This window comes from Antennarius striatus, chromosome 12 (assembly GCF_040054535.1).
Source record: "Antennarius striatus isolate MH-2024 chromosome 12, ASM4005453v1, whole genome shotgun sequence".
In the NCBI taxonomy this organism is placed as follows: domain Eukaryota; kingdom Metazoa; phylum Chordata; class Actinopteri; order Lophiiformes; family Antennariidae; genus Antennarius; species Antennarius striatus.
In genome coordinates, this window is record NC_090787.1 from 5,716,545 (window position 1) to 5,734,990 (window position 18,446).

General features: G+C 44.8%; 1 protein-coding gene across 1 annotated transcript in view; it reads right to left on the reverse strand.

Moving 5' to 3' along the window:
- LOC137604636 (titin-like) overlaps nucleotides 1–18,446 on the reverse strand; it is a 152,815-nt gene that overhangs the window by 95,456 nt on the left and 38,913 nt on the right. Inside the window, exons 64-87 of the mRNA XM_068328535.1 lie at nucleotides 18,129–18,416; nucleotides 17,734–18,012; nucleotides 17,368–17,649; nucleotides 16,961–17,239; nucleotides 16,412–16,690; nucleotides 11,788–12,078; nucleotides 10,425–10,712; nucleotides 10,142–10,267; nucleotides 9,739–10,021; nucleotides 9,451–9,634; nucleotides 9,118–9,201; nucleotides 8,572–8,839; nucleotides 8,032–8,097; nucleotides 7,918–7,944; nucleotides 7,762–7,815; nucleotides 7,640–7,684; nucleotides 6,862–6,921; nucleotides 6,631–6,699; nucleotides 6,274–6,336; nucleotides 6,078–6,137; nucleotides 5,223–5,429; nucleotides 4,687–4,770; nucleotides 4,500–4,583; nucleotides 99–179 (exon numbers count right to left, since the gene is read on the reverse strand). Of these exons, the coding sequence (XP_068184636.1) occupies nucleotides 99–179; nucleotides 4,500–4,583; nucleotides 4,687–4,770; nucleotides 5,223–5,429; nucleotides 6,078–6,137; nucleotides 6,274–6,336; nucleotides 6,631–6,699; nucleotides 6,862–6,921; nucleotides 7,640–7,684; nucleotides 7,762–7,815; nucleotides 7,918–7,944; nucleotides 8,032–8,097; nucleotides 8,572–8,839; nucleotides 9,118–9,201; nucleotides 9,451–9,634; nucleotides 9,739–10,021; nucleotides 10,142–10,267; nucleotides 10,425–10,712; nucleotides 11,788–12,078; nucleotides 16,412–16,690; nucleotides 16,961–17,239; nucleotides 17,368–17,649; nucleotides 17,734–18,012; nucleotides 18,129–18,416 (3,831 nt within the window). The remainder of the gene's footprint in view (nucleotides 1–98; nucleotides 180–4,499; nucleotides 4,584–4,686; nucleotides 4,771–5,222; nucleotides 5,430–6,077; nucleotides 6,138–6,273; nucleotides 6,337–6,630; nucleotides 6,700–6,861; nucleotides 6,922–7,639; nucleotides 7,685–7,761; nucleotides 7,816–7,917; nucleotides 7,945–8,031; nucleotides 8,098–8,571; nucleotides 8,840–9,117; nucleotides 9,202–9,450; nucleotides 9,635–9,738; nucleotides 10,022–10,141; nucleotides 10,268–10,424; nucleotides 10,713–11,787; nucleotides 12,079–16,411; nucleotides 16,691–16,960; nucleotides 17,240–17,367; nucleotides 17,650–17,733; nucleotides 18,013–18,128; nucleotides 18,417–18,446) is intronic.

The following is an 18,446-nucleotide window of genomic DNA, read 5'->3' on the forward strand; positions in this document are numbered from 1 at the left end:
CATTGAAACACAGGAACCAGAAGATAGGTGAGACAATACTACACAAACAAATGGACAAATGTGACAGCAAACATGAAGATGGTTCAGACTGAGACTACCTGGACGGGGAGCGACTTTGGCTGCAGGAGCTAGAGGAGACGGTGAAGGCTTTGCTGGAGGTGCAGAAGGTTTCTTCTCCTCTGGAGGAGATATTTTGAGAATACAAGATGTCGCAGTCACAACTATGACAATAACATGAACATCAAGAAGTATTCATGAAAAGATGACGTAGATGTGGACTTTTCCAAACTGGACAAACAAATAAAACAACAGGCTGGATTTAAAGATCAAAATGTCTGATAAATTTAGTCATCAAATACGTAAATAAAGAAAGACTTTTTAGTACAGGGCAGAACTCGGACAATGGTGGACTTAAGAGATGATTAAGTTTTGTTAGTCAAGAACATGTCTGAAGATTGGTGTGAGTACAGGAAGAGTGAGATGTTTCATCTCTTTAAAGTCATGATGAACCTGTGCGGCTCAAAAAAGAAAGAATACCTCTCTGAAGAGTTTGTGGTTTGGGCTTCTGTGTCGCCTTCCTTTTCTTTTGATCATCTTTGGTCAGTGGAGTTTCAGTTGGACAAATCAATGTTTGTGCCTGAGAGGCAGGTTTATTGGATTGAAGAGTAGGTTGTGGTGGACCTTGAGGTTGTTCAGTTGGAGCAACCTTGTCTTCAGTTGCAGGTTTTTTGGGTAGACTTTCTTCAGGGGAAAAGTCCTCTTGAAGACTACTGACAGCTTTGGCAGGTGTGGGGGAGGTCAACTCTATCGGTGGAACCTTTTTCTCCTCAAGATGGCCTACTTTTCCAGTCAAAGGGATTTGAGCTAAAACAAGAGGCGACTTCTTTCCTTTAACAGGTTGTTTCTCCACAGAAACCTCCTCTGACACGGGACTTGGTGTCTCCACCAGAGCATTGTCTTCAAAATAGGTTGCATCGGAATCTTTGGGAGTTATCATGGCTTCTTCCATTTGACGAACCTGTTTTTTAGGGGTTTCAACTTCTTGTTTGGAAGGAGAAAGAACGCTTGTGGGTTTTGAGTCTTCAACAAGTGGAGACGAAACAGATTCTCTTGAAGGCAATAAGCTTTCAGATGCAACCTCCTCAATGCCAGCGGAGTCAGCTTGCTTCATGATACATAGGTCTTTGGGTGTTGGGCCTACAGTGGCTTCTTTGGAGGTCGTCTCTTGAAGGAATAGTGACACAAATGATCCAGTTCCTTCTTTCTGCACAGCACAAGCACGAGAACCGTCCTTTAATTCCCTTTCTTGGCCAGTTTTCTTGTCAACTACTTCACTGGATTTCAATCCAGAAACTTCTTTCCTGGAGGGAAGAGTCTTTTCAATCGAATGTGTGACGACTCTTTTTGGAGTAGGACGGGCCGATTCATTAGCAATTGGGGAGACAAACCTCACAGACATTTCTTCTTTCTGGTCCACCTCTACAACAGATTCTTCTTCCACCTGTGATTCGGTGTCCTCCAGATGTTCAGCCTGATGTCTTGTATATTCTGTCTCTACATTCTTTAATGTCTCCACCTGCTTCTCTTCTCTGTACCCTGTAGGAACCTCAGTCTCGTCCTTTGCAAAAAGAATCTTTTGTTCCGTCTCACGTTTCAAGATGCCTCCTTCTCTCACAACTGATTCCGTGGTCCCCCTTTCATACTTCCTGTCTTCTTTTTGCCTGAATTCAATTTCTTCTGTGAGAGAAATACTTTCTCTCTTTAGAGATGACTCCATGCTCTCTTCAGGTACTACTCTTGTTTTCTTCACTTCTTCTGTCTTCAAGGGAACTGTGACAATTTTTAAGATAGGTATCACCCAAGATTGAAGATTTTCACAAGAGAGTGGTGGAATGGAGGAAGGAAGACAGGACAAGACAAATACCATGAAACACAAGAACAAAGACATCAGTATGGCTTAGATTTGACTTGACTAAGTTCATTTGAATCACTTCAAAAGTCTAGTCAAAGTAAAACTTTCTTTCTTGTCATTATACACATACACAGACGGCACAACGAAATTTCAAAGGCCAGATGGAGTGTTGGTCCAGAGCCCCTGCACCCCGGGTGCACCGCCACTACGGTCCAACATGACCTAATATTACCTAGATGCATGTTTTTCCTGATAATGGGGCGGCAGTGGCTCAGCAGTAGAGCAGACGTCTTGGGACCAGACATTGCCCAACCATCGGCGGTTCGATTCCCGCTCCCACCAGACATCTTCGGGGGGTGAGCTGACAGTGGGAGGTGTCAGCTCACCTCCCAGCCACTGCCGAGTCGCCTTTGAGCAAGGTGCCCCCCCCCCCCCCAAGCTGCTCATTGGGGCACACCCCGAAGTCGCGACCCGTCCCTCCACCTCTCCTGTACTGAGTGTTATTAACTGCATGCCTACAGGCCCCTAGTGTGTGTTGTGTTTGTTCAGGGGCCTGTATATGATGTTTGTGTGTGCTTTGACTAACACATATACAGTATACTGTATATGCATGTACAAAAACTGGAGTGGAAAAGATAATTTCCCCATTTGTGTGGATGAATAAAGTGGATTTAATCTTTAATTTAATCTTTTAAACCGGAGAAACCCATTCAGACACGGAGAGAACATGCAAACTCTTCACAGAAAGGCCATGTTGGAAATGTTGGGTTTGAACCCCTGACTTTCTTGCTGTGAGGCAATAGTGCTAACCACACCATGCCTCTCTGCTGCTGAGTTTCTCAAAGGAATATCCTTGTTTTTAACTGCAGCTGCATCTATAACTTCAAACATACCTTTGATAGGTGCACCAATCTCCGTCTCTGGTTTAGCTAGTGTGGCATCCTCTGGTATCTCCTTCTGTTCTACTGTTTTACATTCATATGATATAGCAAACAGTAAACACACACGACAGAACAGACATCAGGACAAAATACTGTTAGAACTTTCATATAGACTCCCAGAAATAAAGAGGGAGTGGATGGACCAAAGAGTCAGTATGAGGTAATAAGACGTGAGTCATGTTTGCAGACATATCTACCTTGTTGCAGAGGCTTTTTAGCCTGGGGAACTTGTTTTGGTGCTGTTGGTGCTTTTTTCTCCTCAGAAACCTTTTTTGGTTCTTCTAGCACTTTAATGGGTTCAGCAGGGAGCCTCTTTGTTGTTTCTGGAACCTTCTTTGGCACCTTGACAATCATCTTCGGTTGCTCAACAGTCTTTATTGGTTCTGCTGGCACCTTTGGTGTTTCTGGAAGTTTCTTTGGTGCTTCAGGAACCCTCTGTGGTTCTAGTACTTTCTTGAGTTCTTCAGGAACCTTCTTCGGCACCTCAACAACCACCTTTGTTTCCTCCACAGCCTTTCTTGGTCCTGCTGGTACCTTCTGTGGTGTCTCTGGAACCTTGTTTGGCACCTCGACAACCACCCTTGGTTCTTCCACAGCAACCATTGGTTCTGCTGGTACCTTCTTTGGTGTTTCTGGAAGTTTTTTTGGTACCTCAGGAACCCTCTGTGGTTCTACTACTTTCTTGGGTTCTTCAGGAACCTTTTTCGGCACCTCAACAACCACCTTTGGTTCTTCTACACCAATTATTGGTTCTGCTGGTACCTTCTTTGGTGTTTCTGGAAGTGTCTTTGGTGCTTCAGGAACCCTCTGTGAATCTAGAACTTTCTTGGGCTCTCCAGGAATCTTCTTCTGCACCTCAACAACGACTTTTGGTTCCTCTATAGCCTTTCTTGGTTCTGCTGGTACCTTCTTTGGTGAATCTGGAAGTTTCTTTGGTGCTTCAGGAACCCTCTGTCGTTCTAGCACTTTCTTGGGCTCTTCAGGAACATTCTTCAGCACCTCAACAACCACCTCTGGTTCCTCCACAGCCTTTACTTGTTCTGCTGGTACCCTCTCTGATGTTTCTGTTAGTTTCTTTGGAGCTTCAGGAACCCTCTGTGGTTCTTCTAGTACTTTCTTTGGTTTATCAGGAACCTTCTTTGGTACATCAGCAACCACCTTTGGTTCTTCCACAGCCTTTCTTGGTTCTGCTAGGTCTGTCCTTGGTGTTTCTGGAACTTTCTTTGGCACTTCAGGAGCCCTCTTTGGTTCTTCTAGTACTTTCTTGGGTTCATCAGGAACCTTCTTTGGTTTCTCCACAACCTTCTTTGGTATTTGAGCAACCCTTTTTGAGTCTTTGAGCACCTTCTTAGGTTTTTCTGGGGCCTTCTTGGCTTCTTCTGGTCTTGGTGCTTCATGTTCAGGTGTCTTCAGTTCTGAGGTATCTTTAAGAACATTTATTTGTAAGATGATTATACAGTTAGTTTTTGAAACATGAAGATAGCTGTCACACTCTCACGAGTGCTTAGCACGATCAAAGATATTCTGAGAAGATATTTCAGAACAATTAGTTTCAACTCAAGAAAGGAATCAACAAAATGGAACATGAACTTTGAGAAACTGAACAAACAGGAAACAGAAACCTAATCATGATATCTTTGCAGTACCTTCAGCTGCTTCAGCCTTCAATGGAGGAATCTTCAGTGCAGCAGGTTGAATGATTGGTTCCTCTGATCGGGGAACTTCTTGTACTTAAGAAAACATTATGTATCACTTATGCTGCAGGCTAACAAAGATGACACAGTCAAGACGGTACAAGAGGAAATGGAGTGAACAACGTAAGGTCATCAGTACCTGGAGTTGGATGACGCTCTGGTGGAGTAACCTTGGGTGTAGGCAGGTGAACTACAGGTTCTTCAGCCTTCTGTGGTTCTGGTGCTTGAAAGAACACGATAAACTTATATGTCCAGTCATTTACTGGGAACCTGAAAGACGTCACTCTTCACGAGTGTGTAGCACAGTGATAGCAGCAAAACACCACAACGTGGAACAGCAAAGAGAGTTCATGAAGACAAATATCAAGAGCTGGAGGACAGGAAAAGACAAAGTTAAAGTATCTTCAGTGTTCGTTGAATCACCTCGGGTTGTGTCACAGTCAAAAGCTTTGATTTTACTCTGACTATTAATATTTTAGGCTATAAGATCAGAACCATCATGTCGCATCTGTTGAGGGACTTTATGGAAAGATCTCCAAAGAGGATTTCAGGGAGAACATTTCAGACAATTAGACAAACTTAGACAAACTTAGCGTTACAAACAGGAAGTTGAACACTTAGACAAACTCAGTGCTTTTGCTGTCCAGCCAGTGAGCAGCAGTGCTTTTGGTTTACCTCTTGGTTTCACCGCTTCAGGAGATTTCTTTGTATGTTCAGCTTTTGGTGCTTCTGGTTGACGCTTCGCTTTGGGCTGAGGAGCAGCTTTACGCTCCAGAGGAACCGCTAGCGGCTCCGCTATGGGTTCAGGTTCATAAGGTTCAGGAACGACCTTCTGGACAATGGTCACCTTCTCTGGTTCTGGTTTGACGAAGACTGAAGGTTCTTCAACAGAGAAACACGACTGAGTGAACACACAGCTGTCAGAGCTCAAGAGGCAGAAGGAGTGAAAACGACACATCTGGACAGAAATGTTTACAAGGGACTCATAAACAAACAAACAAACAAACAAACAAACACCTGACAGCAAAGAACAATTCTCTTAAGCATAACACGATGTCCACTAGAAGAACTTTAGACAACATTGAGTTCTGAAACCAAACGGAATCACACTGACAATAACTTTTGAAAACAACGACTTGTATATAAATGAATGTAAACTTGTCAATACGTGAAATAGTATTTCAAATGTTTACATGCTGTTTGTTACATTTATAATTAAGTTGTGTAAACAAAGTTCAAATAAAAAACTTAAACATATAAATACTGATGAACTTATTTACATTTGGATTTTAAGTTTTGCTACATGTTTTAAGTCTTTTGTGTGTTTTATTTTTTGTTATGTCCTAAATAAATTTGCTGTACTAAATTCAGATTGATAAAATTGAAGATCAATTAAAACTTTATGTAAAATTTGAAAAGCAAAGTAGATTTCAGGTAGAAAAATGTACTTTGTATTAAAAGAGGATAAGATTTAAGAATACGAGCCAATAAAGACTCAGAATCACAAACACATTGAACTAAATGTTTTACCTTTGGGTTCGTCTCGCCGGACGGCAGCAGCGACACCTTCAGGCTTCTTCTCTTCAGGTGCTTTAAAATATTATCATTGAGTTGAGTTTTCTTTCCATGAATAACATGAAAGTCATTTATTAACAGAACTAGTATGGACTGAAGAACAAACCAGAGACGTTTACAGAGACAGGACAGACGGATGAAGAGGCGGTACCTGTGACAGCGGCCGGAGGCGGAGCTGCAGGCTCCTCCCTTGCACTGCTGCAAACCTCAGCAGCTTAAAAGACGGAGAAGATTCGTGTTAAAATGATGAGAGCTGAGCTCTGCAGCAACAGAAAGTTCTAGAGCTGATTAATAAGAGGTGAAGAAGAGTTAAAAACAAACGACAGACGACGAGAGGGAGAAGTCGACCAACAAAGAACGACACAAGAAAAGCTTCCAGAAGCAGAAGCTGTTGGTTCAAACATGAGAATCAACAAATGTGGAGGCCGGCAGAGCTTTAGTGGATCAGCACCTCCGATGTCAAAGCCGTACAGAGCAGCAGCAGCCGGTTGGACACAAGCAGCTGTACCTTCTGGGGGTTGTCGTCCATCGCCGGCACGAGTCACCTCGACTACCTCCTCCACCGGGCGTTTCTCTTCTGCTGAGAAAAACAAGAACTGAGAAAAAGCTGACTGACAGGAGACGCCCACCACTGGTCTCTGACCGATGAAACAAAGAAAGTCAACGAACGAACGAGGACAGGAAGTGACATCAGGACAAAGAGCAGACACAAACAGAAGACGCGGTTCCTCCGCTGTACCTGTGACGGAGAAGAAGCCAACAGAAACCGTCTCTTCTTCCACCGTCCGGTGTTCAAAAGCTGCAGCGGCATTAAAAGACACCCCGGAGTCAGAAATCTGAACTCCTCCTGATCGCGCACGTTTGTGCAGAAGACGATCGTGTAAAAAACAAGTCATTAGTAAATTCAGAATTTTCATTCTATAATTTAAAATTGAGATTCAGGATTTGAACTCTAGAAGTCATGAGAATTCCGTCAGAATTTAGAGTAGATTTAGATTTATTATTTTCTTTAATTTTACATTTCCACGAAGAATTATAAAAAAAAATAAATTAAAAATTTAACACCAAAAGTCTGTTACACAGGAAATAAATTCACAAAAACATTGATTCTAAAAATTGATCTAAATTCTTAAAATGTAAATATTTATTGTTTGCAATAATAATCCTCTTCTGCACATTTGTAGTCAAATTTTAAATGCATTCAATGAAATTTAAAGTTACTGCGTTATTACAGACTCCATGAGTTCAGAAATTCAAATCATCACACTGTTATTAAAAAGATGAGGGTTAAAGAATGATGATATCGATGATGATGATGATGATGATGGTGATGAAGAGTACGGTTTAGATGATAAGACGGTTAAGATGATGAAGTTTAGACGATTTCAGTTGGTTGAAATAGATCAACTCAGTGAGTCACGTTTCTTCAAGCAAAGTAAACGTTAACAGTGATGGAAGTGATGAAGATGATGATGATGGTGATGATGATATGAGGAAGAGGAGGGAGGCGTCGGTACCTTTCACTTCTGTTCGTTCCTCGTAGTGATAAAATTCAGAGAAATCTTTGGTGAAGAGAAAGACATTGACGGATGAACGCGTGTCCTGGTCTACAGATTCTACTTCCTGGTACCAAACTCACCTGACAAAACCATGGAGGCCGTTTCTGGTCCTCTGACCGACGCGTCCGTGACGTCTGGAGTCAAACCAGGTTGAAGGTCACGCAAACAAAAATATTAAACCTTCTCAAACATGAACTCAGTTTAGGTTTAGCTTTAATTCTTGTTACCGTACTCACCCTGAGGAACACCTCCTAACTCAATCTCTGTGAAAGAACAAGGTAACAACGTTACTCTACCGCCGACTCAGCGCAACTAAAATCACCGCTGGCTGCACGGTAAATCGTACACACCTTTTCCTGGCAGGTAGCGCTCCGGCGCGCGGCGAGTGTCTCCCATTACCTCCAGACAAGGGACGCCTGACGGGGCGGAGACATCGTTAACGCTGACTAAAACATGAGGGTGTGGATATCGGTGGGTTAGCTTTTATTAGAAGATCGTGTCAAAGCTGTGGCAACGCCCTTCTTCTGTGAGTATTTAGCATCATGTAGCATGTGAGCTAATTGTTACTGTGGTGTCTGCTTCTACCGATAATCAAACATAAACAAGTTATTGATGGTCAAAAGGTTGTGCAACGCTTGACCAGTTAGCACCGTTTCATGTACCTGGACGCCACATCGTTAGGCTCACGCTAGCTTTGAATAAATCTCAGTTCACGTACGAAGAGTCCTGCGTGGTGAGTTTGTCGTTTTCATAAAAGAAACACAGAACACAGACACACAAAACCCGTTCGGTTCAAAGAGGTCAGTATGAGTCTGGTTAGTTCTACCTCACCCGTCTCGTGGGGAGCAGGAAGTGAGGATATGAGACAGACAGGAAGTTCAAACACCTACCTGTGATGGTGAGCTTGGCATTGGAGATGTGAGGACCACACACCACGCGGTAGTTGCCCTGGTCTTTGGTCTGGCAGCTCTTGATCACCAGGTAATGGCGGTCGCCCACGCTGCTGATGTCATATTTGCTGCTGTTGTCCAGCTTCTGGGTGCCCTTGTACCACGTGAGGGCGATCTCCGGGTAGTGGATCTGGATCTGGCATTCAAAGGTGGCGCTCTGGTTCTCAGTGGCCATCTGGTCGCTGATGTCCTCCATGACAGAGACAGGCTGAGGGGTCAAAGGTTTCTATCATCGAATGTTATTCTAGTTTAGTCTCAACCAATCATGGACTGACAGTCCAGGAAGTGGTTTATCCAATAAAATCCAGCTGAAACTTTTAAACTGATCAGAGACAGGAAGCAGGAAGCGTTCCTGTGGACGTGAAATCCTTCAGGAGGTTCTGATGGACCTCTGGACGTGGATCAGTCTTTCTCAGCTCAGTAAACAATCTCTAGGTGTCAGTAAAAACAAATCAGGCGTATTTAGCGAGCTACTGTTGAGGGTACCTCCGCCGCAGCACGTCCTTCCAGCGACTGGATGAGTCGGGCCATGTCCTCCTCCTCCTCAACCTGGACACCACGATCCGTCTCCTGCCACACAAAAGGAGACCATCAGAGATCAAGACTATCATTCTGCTCCTCTGAGATGTTCTCCTGGTTCCTCAGCTTCACTGATGACCTGTTTTCTGCTGGTGGTTTACATTTTAGATTAATGTAATCTTCACATTTGTATGGCAAACATGTAACTCCAGGCAGTTAGCTTAGATTGAAGACTGCAAACAAAGACCGACCTCTTCCGTCTGATACTTATTCTGAATAAAGTAGATGTTCCTCTCTCACCACTCTCCCAGTTTCCATCTCCTTCTCCTTCTTCAGGGAGTCGATGGCCTGCAGGATGGCGCGGTAGTTGTGTATACCGTGTTCCTGCAGGATGTGCTCATAGTCTTTGGGATCGTGACCTCTGAGCAACGCCATAATGTCAATCTCTTCTTCCTTCTTGGGACTCTTCTGCTTTGAGGGAGTCCTGACAAACATCAAACACAAAATCAGACAAAGATAAGAGTCCAGTGAATCCAGTCTGGATATCTGAATCCAAAGGTCAGGTCCAGTACTCCTGAAGCATCTCACTTCTTCAGCATGGCCCTCATGTCCCCAATTCCTTCAACTTCCTCCTTTTTGGTGACCTGCATCTCAGCGCCGCATTCAATCTCTCCGTGTTTGTTGGAGGCGACACATCTGTAGACACCGGAGTCGGACTTGGTCACCTCTCTGATTTCCATTTTGGCATCTTGGCCTTTGTGCTCGATGGAGATGCGACCACCAGGGGTGATCTGCCTCCATTTACCCTTCATCCACTTCACACTGGGGATTGGGTCACCCCCGATTTTAGCAATGAAGGTTGCAGTGCCCTCTGTGGAGAGAAAATAGGCCAACATGACGCTCCATCGAGACCTTTTCAGGATACTTAAATTATTTGTCAAGAGCTTTCAGGACAGCCTCAGGTCCAGACATCCACCAACACTCTACTTACTCTCTGTGACAGAAACATTTTTAGGTTCCTCAATGAAGAAGAGGTTGTCAAGTCTTTTGACTGGGGCAGCTGGGGCAGCTGTAGCTGGGGAGGCCACCTCAGCGGGGGCGGTTTTTACCGCTTCGTCTGAAAATAAATAGAGGTCAAGTTAATCCAGACCTGAAACCCATTCATATGCCATTGAAGCAGTCTTCATTTTTTGGGCGACCAGCTAAGCAGCTACTAACTGGTTCCACTTGTCTTTTCCTGCAGTAGAACAATAGCGTTTCCACAAACTGATTACCTTTGATGGTGACCTTGGACTTGCAGAAGTTGCTGCCTGCAGTGTTGCTCGCCTTACAGAGGTAATCCCCTGCGTCAGTCTTTGAGGCTGGGCTGACCTCCAGACAGGCGGCGCCACCAACAAACGTGATTCTGGTCTTTCCACCAGATTTCAGCTCCCTCCTGTCCTTCATCCACTGGATGGTGATTGGAGGCGAGCCGCTGACTTGGCATTTGAGGCTCAACTTCTGCCCCATATTGACTGTCAGTGGTTCCAGAGGGACGTCAAACTTTGGTGGTTGGCTCGTATCTGAAGAGGTGATGGCAAACAAGTTGGCCACAGGTACTCTCAAACAGTAACATCATGGACAAGACATGGGGGGCAGTCTGAGACACAATCAAGCCCTTCATCTCTTACCCAGACCTGTTTACCCATCACTGATTGATTTTGCTTCCAGTTAGTTTGAAGAACCTTGACTGTCTTGGTCTGTTTTTAGTTAAACCTCTGACTTTAATGGTTCTACCATCAATGCACATGCTGTACCTCTTCGATCCAGTAGGTGGCTACTGGACCAAAGAGGTGAAGGGAGACCTACTGTCAGCCTACAGACAAATTTTAATGGGGCAATTGTTCAAAATGAGTCACTTAGCTCATTTTCTAACTTAGCTAGCATTCTGTGCTCAACGAATGGGCAATAGGTTAAGTAGCTTGAATGGCTCTTGAGCTAGCATGTTTAAGAGGATGTACCAGATTTCAAGACTTTCTTGTGTGACAGGAAAACAATATAATCAAACATTTTACATCATCCATCAGCTGTAATTTCATTGGCTGACTTAACCCTAGAACACTATTGCTTAAAATAGTAACACCATCACTAACAGGGTCATTTTTACCCGATAACATATAACCAACAAAAAGAACTTCCTAAAAAAATTCCTTACAAAAAATATGTAATAATGCCGTCCCATTTCGGGGCATTTGAAACTTCCCTGTTGAGGCACAGTCTGTAGGAGAAAGTGGATCTGGGGTAGGAAACACCCACACCCTTCAAAGACATCGAAGCTAGTGCTGAAGCTACCCATTGATGTAAGACATTCATACAAATGCAACATTTTGAAAATCATGTAAATACATTTGATTGGGGAAAAAATCACCCGGCGATGATGTTCTGGGGTTAGAAAGAGGGATGACTACAACACGCCGTCAGACCCAACATCCATTATACTTGTCTGTATAATGGCCTGTATACTTGTCAACTAACTGAGTGACTTTGTAATTTCCCCTTGCGGGGATCAATAAAGTATACTTCTTCTTCTTCTTCATTACGATCACCTATAGATTATTTTAAAATGTCAAACACCAGACGACAAACCAGCGCTCGTACCTGAGATGGTGAGAGAAACCTGACATGAAGCTTCTCCAGCCTCGTTGGAGGCCGTGCAGGTGTACACGCCGCTGTCGGCGGGGGAGGACTCTCTGACGCTCAGGACAGCCACATTGTTCACGAAGCTGACTTCATATTTGTCAGAGACGTAGACCTCATTGTTGTCCTTGAACCAGGTAACGGTCAGCGGCTGAGAGCCAGACATCCGGCCCTCCATCTTAACCGTTTTACCCACAGAGTCCACCATGGCCTCAGAGGGCTTCTTGGTGAAGTTGGGGGGGACTTTACGTTCTGTTGGTGGGGCAGAAAGTGAAGACAATCAGGCAAGGTTGTGATGAGAGGAAATAACTGTTTGAGTTTCACATGGAGGCACCATTCACCAGGCCTCTGGGCCTCAGGTTGACACAGAGCAGTAAGACAACGAAAAACACCAAAGCAAACAAAAATACAATGTCCACCTTCACAACTTCAACCTGAATCTGTTTCTCAAGCAAACGGATATCTGACCAAACCATAGCATGAGAAACGTGCTCTCAATGCCTCACAACACGTCATCAAATCTTTCCTGTCCAAACTCAACAAATACAAGACCAACCAACTGCAACCACGGATTCCCTCATGTCTCCAAACAGGCAGAGGACCAACCAACGAAGACTCCACTGGGGTTGGGGTTAGTAGTCAGGAACACATGAGAGACGAGCTACAATGGAAGGCCAAATGTCGCTTCCTGTGTTACCTATGTTAACATGAGCATGACAGGATTCACTTCCTTCTGCATTGGAAATTTCGCAAGTGTATTTTCCCGCCGCTGCGGCTCTGTCGCTGTTGAGGACCTCCAGAACGCACGAGGAGTCGGTGGTTTTGACGTTGTACTGGTAAGACGCCCAGATTAGCTTGTCGTCCTTCTTCCACGTCACTTTCACCCTCTGGCTGCCGGCGTAAGTGCACCGAAGCCTCAACGGTTTCCCCAGCTGGTGGGAGATGTCCTCCAGCTTCTTGATGAACCGGACGGGTTCTAAGAGAAGCAATGTTCAGGTGAGTTACAGGAACCACGGACGCTCGCATGCGGTGAACGAGGCTCTGCGCAAAATCCAAAGGGATCCATGTCGTCATGCGTAGAGAGAGAGGCTATGTGAACGGACGAGGTTTACCTGTACGTGGGGGCGGTGTAATGACTTTAACTGCATGCGTAGAATGAATGATAGCAATTGCAAGCACTGTGTTACTATGGTTACCTAGTTTGATATAAGCATGGCAGGTATCAGAGCCTCCTGCATTGGAGACTTCACAAGAGTATCGCCCACAAGCTTCTTCACGGTCACTGTTGAGGACTTCCAGCACGCAGCCACAGTCTGTGGTCTTCACGTTGTACTGGTAAGACGCCCAGATAGGACGCCCGTCTTTCTTCCAGCTAACATTAACCCTTTGACTACCACCGAACGCCACTCTAAGCAGCAGCGGTTCCCCAACCCGGAATGTGGTGTTTTCCAGTTTCCTGACGAAGTGAGCAGGTTCTGTGAGAATGATGATGAGATGCAGATGTGATGGTCAGCAAGCTGAAGCAAACATGAGTAATTAGTCAGAATTCACTAGTGGAATTAATGATTATTACTGAACGAATAATGTGAATTAGACTATAATCCATGCAGACGCAGAGGTCCACTGAACTCCACTTCCATCCAGTTTTATGGAAATATCTTTTATTACCTATTACAGTAATCCCTCGCTTAACCGCACTTCAAGATACACGGCTTCACTACATTGCAGATTTTTAGTAGGTAGCCACGTGATACCGTACGCGCATGCTATTGGCTGATGGCATCTGGAAGTGTGCTGCGTTCTGTGATTCTCGGAACGCAGCACACTTCTGTGTATCAAAGAAACACTTTTCTTGTGTTCAAACAGTCTATCAGAGTGTGGGAAAAGGTAATAGAGATAGAAGGTGGTGTAATATCAGTATGGAGAGGGTATATTAACATTTAAATTACTGTAAATAATAAGATAAATAGTTCATCGCTACATCGAGGAATTTTGGTTTTTGCAGGTAGTTCTCAGAACGCATTAACAGTGAGTAACGAGGGATTACTCCATATGGAGATTGTCTCCAGCTATGTCTGACATTTTTTTTGGTTTATGAAAAATTACAAAACAGCAATTAGAGGGAATAAATGGGAATGTGACAGGTGATTCAGTTTGACATAGATCTGGATGACAGTAACCCCAACATTACTCTCTCCTCTAGATCTGAGATGCCTCCAACGACGGACCGAAAATAGACCCTTGAGGAACTCCTCAAACCCAGGATCCAGGAAAATACTTGACTTTCAGTGGGTCATTCTAGTTTTATTACATTAGACTGTCAGGGCTCTTGATTCCCAATCAACCACATGGAAAACTCTGGTAGGATCCATGATGGAACACTGAATGTTAGAGCCAGTAAGGTTCAAAACAGATCTAACCGCAAAAAAATGGTTGCCACTTTTCCAAACATGTAATTTTTGGAAATTGTGGTGAACATCGACAGGATGTAGGAGTAGGATGGGACTACTGCTTCTTGTGGCTACATATTAGCATATGACTGATGTTCAGTGTTAGTGGATGAGATATGGGTGGAGCTTCTACCTTTAGTAGAGGTTTTACAAAGGACATAACCGTCACAGACGGCAGAGCCTTCAGCGTTAGCAACTTGACAAGAATACAGCCCAGCTGCCTCTTCTCTGTCGCTGTTGAGGACTTCCAAAACGCACCAGGATTCTGTGGTCTTGACGTTGTATTTGTACGAAGCCCAGATGGGCTTGCCGTCCTTCGTCCAGCTGAGGTGCATTGGCCGACTGCCCGTAAACATGCACTTCAGACTCAACGGATCACCAAGATGGTACGACGTGTCTTCAAGCTTTTTCACGAAGCGCGCAGGTTCTGAGAGAAGCAACATCTGTTAGTCGTAATGTCAGCAGAAATGTTAGCTAATTAGTTAGCAAGTTAGGAAGCAGTTACCTAGTCTGATATGAGCGTGGCAGACAGCAGAGCTGCTAGCATTGGATATTTGACAGGAATATCTGCCAGCAGCTTCTTCCCGATCACTGTTAAGGACCTCCAAGATGCAGGAGTCTCTAGCGGTCTTAACGTTGTATTGGTAGGAAGCCCAGATGGGTTTGCCGTGTTTCAGCCAGCTCACGTACACGTGCGGACTGCCCGTGAACGTGACCTGAAGCTTCAAAGGCTGGCCAACCCTAAAGGTCATGTCTTCAAGCTTTTTCACGAAGCGCACAGGTTCTATGAGAAGCAACGATGTCATTAGTCTCCCTTTGAAAAAGATTAGCAAGACTATGTGAAACAGAGTTTGAAAGAATCTAAGAACCCTTCTTGTTTGGTGCTTTACCTAATTTGACCTGCGCATAGCAGATAGCCGTGTTCTCAGAGTTAGAGATTTCACAGGAGTATCTTCCTGTGGCGTCAAGCCGGTCGCTGTTGCGGACCTCCAAGACACAGGCGTTATCTGTGGTCTTGACATTATACTTGTAGGAGGCCCAGATTGGTTTACCGTCCTTCCTCCAGGTCACTGACACCCTGGGGCTCGCACTGTAAGCACAGTACAGCTCCAGGGGCTGGCCCAGCCTGAAAGTCGTGTCTCCCAGCTCTTTTACAAAGTGTGCAGGTTCTATGGGATGCAATGGGCGGTGTTAGTTGCACGGTATTAAGTAACAATGATTAAATGGATGTTTACGACAGGATTAATTGATTACATGAGATTTAAATGGTCAGAAGGAGCATTAGTTGGCAGTGTTACCTATTTTAACAATAGCATGGCAGATATCAGTGTCCTCTGCATTGTTAATCTCGCAAGAGTATTTCCCAGCGGCATCCCGACGATCGCTGTTGAGGACTTCCAGGGTGCTGGAGAAGTTGGTGGTTTTAACGTTGTATTTATACGACGCCCAGATGGGTTTCCCATCCTTCATCCAGCTGACGTAAATCCTCTGGCTTCCAGTGAACGTGCACTCCAGGCTTAGAGGGTGGCCGACTTTATAGAAGGTGTTTCTCAGTTTTCTCACAAAGCGCACCGGTTCTAAGAAATCAATTAGCAGTGGTCATGTTAGATCGGAAACAAGATGAAGGGACGATATTCAGGAGGGGCAGATGAAATCAGCTTTGGCCCCTGCATTAAGGCGAGTTTACCTAGCTTCACATTAGCATGGCAGATATCTGATCCTCCCGCATTAGATATTTCACACGTGTATCTCCCGACGGCCTCTTCCCTGTCGCTGTTGAGGACTTCCAGAGTGCAGGTGTCATTGGTGGTTTTCACGTTGTACTTGTACGACGCCCAGATTAACTTCCCATCCTTCTTCCAGGTCACGCTAACTCTCTGGCTTCCAGTGTACGCACACTTGAGAGTCAAAGGTTCACAGAGGCGGAAGTAAGTGTCTTCCAGATGTGTGACGAAGCGAACTGGTTCTGAGAGGAGTAATGGTTGGGTTAGTTGCATGTGGGCTAGCAATGGAGATACCCTCACCTGTTTGAGATGGTTTGTTAGTCCTGGATGACAACAGTAGAAAACCACATCTTACGGTGAGTTAGCTGATGAACTGAAAGCAGATGGTGTGTTAAGGGTTTGTGACTTTACCTAGGCTGACGCGAGCGTGGCAGACATCAGTTCCAGCTACGTTGGAAATCTCGCAAGTGTACGTCCCAGCTGCCTCGGGCCTGTCACTGTTGAGGACTTCCAGAATGCACACGGAATCGGTAGTCTTAACATTATACTGGTAAGACGCCCAAATCGGCTTGCCGTCCTTTTTCCACGTGACATAGACCCTCTGGCTTCCGATGTACGTGCAGAACAGTTTCAGGGGCTGGCCCACTATGAAAGTGGTGTCCTCCAGCCTCTGGATAAAGCGCACCGATTCTGAGAGAAGTAATGGTGATGTTAGAGATGTGGCATTATGTTTTCATGCATTTTTACATGTTTATGCCAAAGTTAAAGTTGTTAAGGGTGAAAATGAGAGGAGTTTTATATTTCAGCACCAAAGAGGCAACCTTTAAGGTGGATGGCCCATTTACAGAAACATTGGAAATCTTTTCAGTTTGCAAAGAAAATAAATGTTTCTTTCAGACTTGATGAAATCACATCAGGATTCTTTAACAACATTAAAGGAAGTGTGGAAACAGGCATCACCTTTCACCATCACGCTGCAGGTGGCAGAGGCTGAGCCCACCCGGTTCTCCGCCTTGCAAATGTACTCGCCGTGATCGCTCTTGGTGGTTCTGATGAGTTTCAAGGTGGCCACACCTTTGCTGAAGTCCATTGAGCATGTGTTGGACTTGCGCAGCCTTCCGTCAGCTTTAAACCACGCTACGGAGATGTCAGGAGTTCCCGCAACACGGCATGTCAGCGTGACCGTATCGCCCAGAGTTACCTCCACAGGCTCCGTCTTTTCAACAAAGTATGGTCTCTCTATAGTGGAACATATCGATGATGATGATGATGATGATGATGATGATAATGACACGGTGTTCAGATAAATTAAAGATCATGACAATGTAGAACAATAAACCCAATAGTATGCATGTGACCCATTTTACCTATGATTGACACTTGTGCTTCACATCTGTCAGTTCCAACTCCGTTGTCTAGTTCGCAAGAGTATCTACCGGTGGCCTCCATCTTGTCGGTGTTAAGAACTTCCAGGATGCAGGAGGTGTCCGTGGTGATCACATTGTACTCATAGGAAGCCCAGATGAGCTTACCATCCTTCTTCCATGTCACATTTACCCTGGGGGTTCCAGCAAATGTGACCTCAAGCCTCAGAGGCTTGCTCTTTTCAGAGGAAATGTCTCGCAGCTTCTTCAAAAATCGGACTGGTTCTGAGAGAGGCAATTCCAAGATGAGTTAAACAAACTGGACTTTTAGATGCACACGGCTGGTTGAACTAGATCATGCTAACAAACCTTTGACAAAGAGGTAGACCGGGTAGCTTTCCTTCCCTGCATCGTTAATGATTTGACAGGTGTATTCTCCTTCGTGGGACTTGTCCACCCGGTGCAGCACCAGAGTGGCCACATCGTCCTTCAGGGTAATCTCACAACCCCTTCCATGCTGCATCTCCTTGGCTCCCCTGAACCATTTGACTTTCAGAGGCGGACTGCCTTTCACCTTAGCCGTGAAAGACACATTTTTGCCAGGCAATGCTTCCTGTGCCTCAGGTCTTTCCACAAAAGATGGAGGTTCTGGGTTTGAACATGAAAAGTTATTGTAAAACAGTCATTACCAGCAGTAAACAGCCTGATTCATGGATAAAGATCCTTGAAACGATCTGGTCTCAACTTGATGCACATCTACTGACCTGTCACATTCATTACAGCACTTGTCTCACTGGATCCTGCAGAGTTTACAGCTTTACAAGTGTATTTTCCTGAATCTGACATCTTGATTGTCGGGATTCTCAGTTTGCAGCTATTATCGCTGCAGCTAATATCATAGTTGGGGCCATGCTGGATCTCTTGGCCATTGTGTAACCAGGAAGTTGTTAAAGGAGCAGAGCCAGTGACCTTACACTCCATTTCACCAGGCTTACCCACAACAAGGTGGGCGTCTCTCAGCTTCCTCATGAAACTTGGTGGAATCAACTTATCTACAGTCAAAAAAGAGAAATTTTTAAAGA